Here is a 3154-nt window from a genome sequence, read left to right on the forward strand (position 1 = left end):
TCTCCTAATTATGATTTTTTTTCTTATAATTCCGACTTCATTTTTATGACCTTGTTTCTCATAAATGACATTATATCTCATAATTATGAATTTGTCTCTTATCATTTGACTTTGTTTCTCATAATTAAGACTTTAAAACATGACATTATGACTTTGAATCGCATAATTATGACTTTCTATTTGGCATTTTTTTATTTTCATGTGGCAGAAACGGGCTTCCATACATAACAGTTTTTAATCTGATAGATCAGGAATCTGCCAACTTGAGTTTGTGGCTTACTTTAATATCCTAAATGCGCTCTATTCCTCAGTTTCCTTCCTGTGTTTGTTATCTATTTTTTTTGTTTGTTGTGCCCTCATGAAAAAGTAAGACAAAAAAACACTGACTTCATAGGTAAATTTAGTCTATAACTGCTATGTTTAGAGATTATACCCATTCAGTAATGGTTAAAGGATCAATAGAACACTTTAAGTTTAAAGTCCCACTTGGCGCGTGGGGATCCGTCACGTCACCGGTCATATTCATTGCATCATGTAAGTTTAATGACTCATTGAGGTCTAGTCCCTCCCGTTCCGGTGAAACTACCTCCAACAGTGTCAGATAAATAGAGAGAGATCCAGGCAGGATCATACACACACCCACTGTTAGAGATGTTCTCAGAGATCGAGTGCGGGGTTTGCTACCGAACATACAACGCGGCTCGCCGCTGTCCCCGGGAGCTCCGCTGCAAACACAGCTTCTGTGAGAGCTGCCTCCGGGCGATGAGCCGCCCGCTGGGGGGACAGCAGTCCATCGACTGCCCGCTGTGCCGACACACCACCACCCTGAGCGGACAGGGGAGCTTCAAGACTGAGCTCAGGGTGGATGAGTCCGCCCTGGAGCGGCTGGTAGCAGCGGGAGTCCTGGAGGGAGAGGACCGAGAGAAAGAGGAGGAGGAGGAGGAGGAGGAGGAGGAAGGAGAAGTTCCAGAGAGTGAGGGGGAAGTTCCCGAGACACGATCCGAGGAGGGCGACTCCTCAACGGGGAGCAGAGGTGGGAGGCTCCGCCGGTCCTGGAGGAAAGTTTGGATGAAGATAAGCGGCAAAAAAAGAGATGGTAAGAATTATATAACTTTTTGGTTGTTTCTTTCAATTATAGTATCCTTCAGTTACCATGATTTTAGGAATATCATATATATATATATTTTTTTTTTACATTAACGTTTTTCTTTACAATAATTAAAATTAATTGGAAGGGAATTGAAACGTAAAAATTAATAACTAAATTATCAATTTAGAGAAGCTCTAAAAGGCTATAACTGCGGCTCTAAAATACAGTATTTTTTAGACTGTATTTACAGTACAGTACGGTATTTTTCACTAGCTTTGTTAATTTCTTTACATACAGTGTGATTGGTTAGACTGCGACAGTTGGGTCACAAACTGACCAATGAGAGAGCTCGTTACATTTGAGGAGAAGCTGTGATTGGTTAGATTGTTTTCAGCGTGCTCAGGGGCTAGAAGGATCACAAAACATAAATAGGGAGGGTAAAAAAAAAACAAATAAAATGCCATTGCACCAAAAGATTTCAAATGGAATAAGGAATAACATTTTTAAAATGTGCAATTAGGAAAAGTATAATCAGGTTAAAATAATTCTGGCTTTTACATCTCAATTCAGAAATGATATTTAAAATACATTTTCAAATAGCAGTATTTAATAATGGATTAATACGGTAAATACAATTAAACTTTAAATATACAATTAGAAAAGGCTTTTCCATTTGCGTGACTACAATGTTGAATTTAAAATGTCAAACTTTTAGTGACCCTTTTTATTTATTGGTGTCTTCTGTTTAATCTATACTTTATTAATAAAAGGACATCTTATAATTACCTTCATGTAGATTGAAGCTGACCCATTCGGTTTTATCTAAGTTAATCTTAAAGTCTTAAATCAGTCTGATTCATCCAGTTGAACAGGAGTTGCTGACCTGTTTTTTTTTTTTTGTCTCTTACAGAGTGTATGACCAACGATGAGCTGAGGAGTATGGCCATGATGGCCTGCTACATGTTCTGAGCTGCATGGCCCAACCCACAGACCCCGGACAATGTGATATTATTTGACAGAACTGAACTGGATGGAGATCATGAAATCTTGCTGGCAAGACTGGATGCATTCATCTTTATTAAAGTGCTTTATTCCAATGGTGCACTTAAAAGGGATATGTTTCCCTTCAAGAGAAGGATGCTTATTAGAAGCTTTAATCATCCACAAGTGTATTTATTTAATATTTATAGTTTTTTTATGCACAAAACATTTTTTTTACAATGCTGTATTTTAAGACTAATAAATTACTTCTTAATATAAATACTTGTTTGCTTGTCTTTTTTTTTCTGACTGAAAAATTTGGGAAACTGAATATGCAACAAAGAAACACTAAAATGAGATGAAAGTAAAAAAATTGAGTTTCCTTCTTGGAGCAGTAAGGAGGAAGTAGGTTACCTGCAGCCAGGTGAACAGCATTGTCTCCAATTAACAGCAGCAGAGTTTCTCTGCAGGAGAACAGAGATTGAAACACCAGTACGCCTCCATTTTACATCTTTCCTTTGAGAATCGTTTAAACTCAATCATGCCTGAGGGTTTTGGTTTTCTTTCAAGGTAAAGGTGCTTTTTTTTTTTGCAGCTAAACACACAATATAAAATTAGTGAGGAACCTTAATTACAAAATGTTATTTAGGAGGGAAAGGGAAACCTCAGTTTCTGTTTTTCTCTCTGCAGACTTTTTTTGGTGATCTGTGCAGCTGTTATGTTGCCAGAAGCTGCAAGAGGTGAGCATAGGCATATAGTTTAAAAACGATCAAGCTCCTCATGTCGGGCTTTTAGATGTGGTGTAGTTGGTAGAAAATTTAAGTGTTTTTTCTATGTAAGAAATTGTTTCCCCCCTTATATTAATTACATAATTGATTTCTGCCGATTCCAATATATAATTTAGTTTATTTATACTGCTTCAATGAGCCCAAGGTGCAAATATAATTGCTTGTATAGTAATGTGACAAACTTCATAGGTGAATACAAAGTAAAACTTTGTTTTATTTTAGAATTTAACCTAAATTGACGGTGACCCCATTTAACTGATATTTATACAAGCCCATGAAAAATTTCCAGCATATA

At 36.9% G+C, this 3154-nt stretch overlaps 1 protein-coding gene across 1 annotated transcript; it reads left to right on the top strand.

Annotated features, from left to right (window-relative positions):
• Positions 1-608: 608 nt before the first annotated feature.
• On the top strand, positions 609-2345 carry LOC107087756 (RING finger protein 186-like). Its single transcript, XM_015379494.1, has 2 exons — positions 609-1096; positions 2001-2345. The coding sequence occupies exons 1-2, from the start codon at positions 652-654 to the stop codon at positions 2057-2059; spliced, it is 504 nt and encodes a 167-aa protein (XP_015234980.1). The 5' UTR covers positions 609-651; the 3' UTR covers positions 2060-2345.
• Positions 2346-3154: the final 809 nt, after the last annotated feature.

Source organism: Cyprinodon variegatus, unplaced genomic scaffold, assembly GCF_000732505.1.
Source record: "Cyprinodon variegatus isolate N-32 unplaced genomic scaffold, C_variegatus-1.0 Scaffold193, whole genome shotgun sequence".
NCBI classification, from domain to species: domain Eukaryota; kingdom Metazoa; phylum Chordata; class Actinopteri; order Cyprinodontiformes; family Cyprinodontidae; genus Cyprinodon; species Cyprinodon variegatus.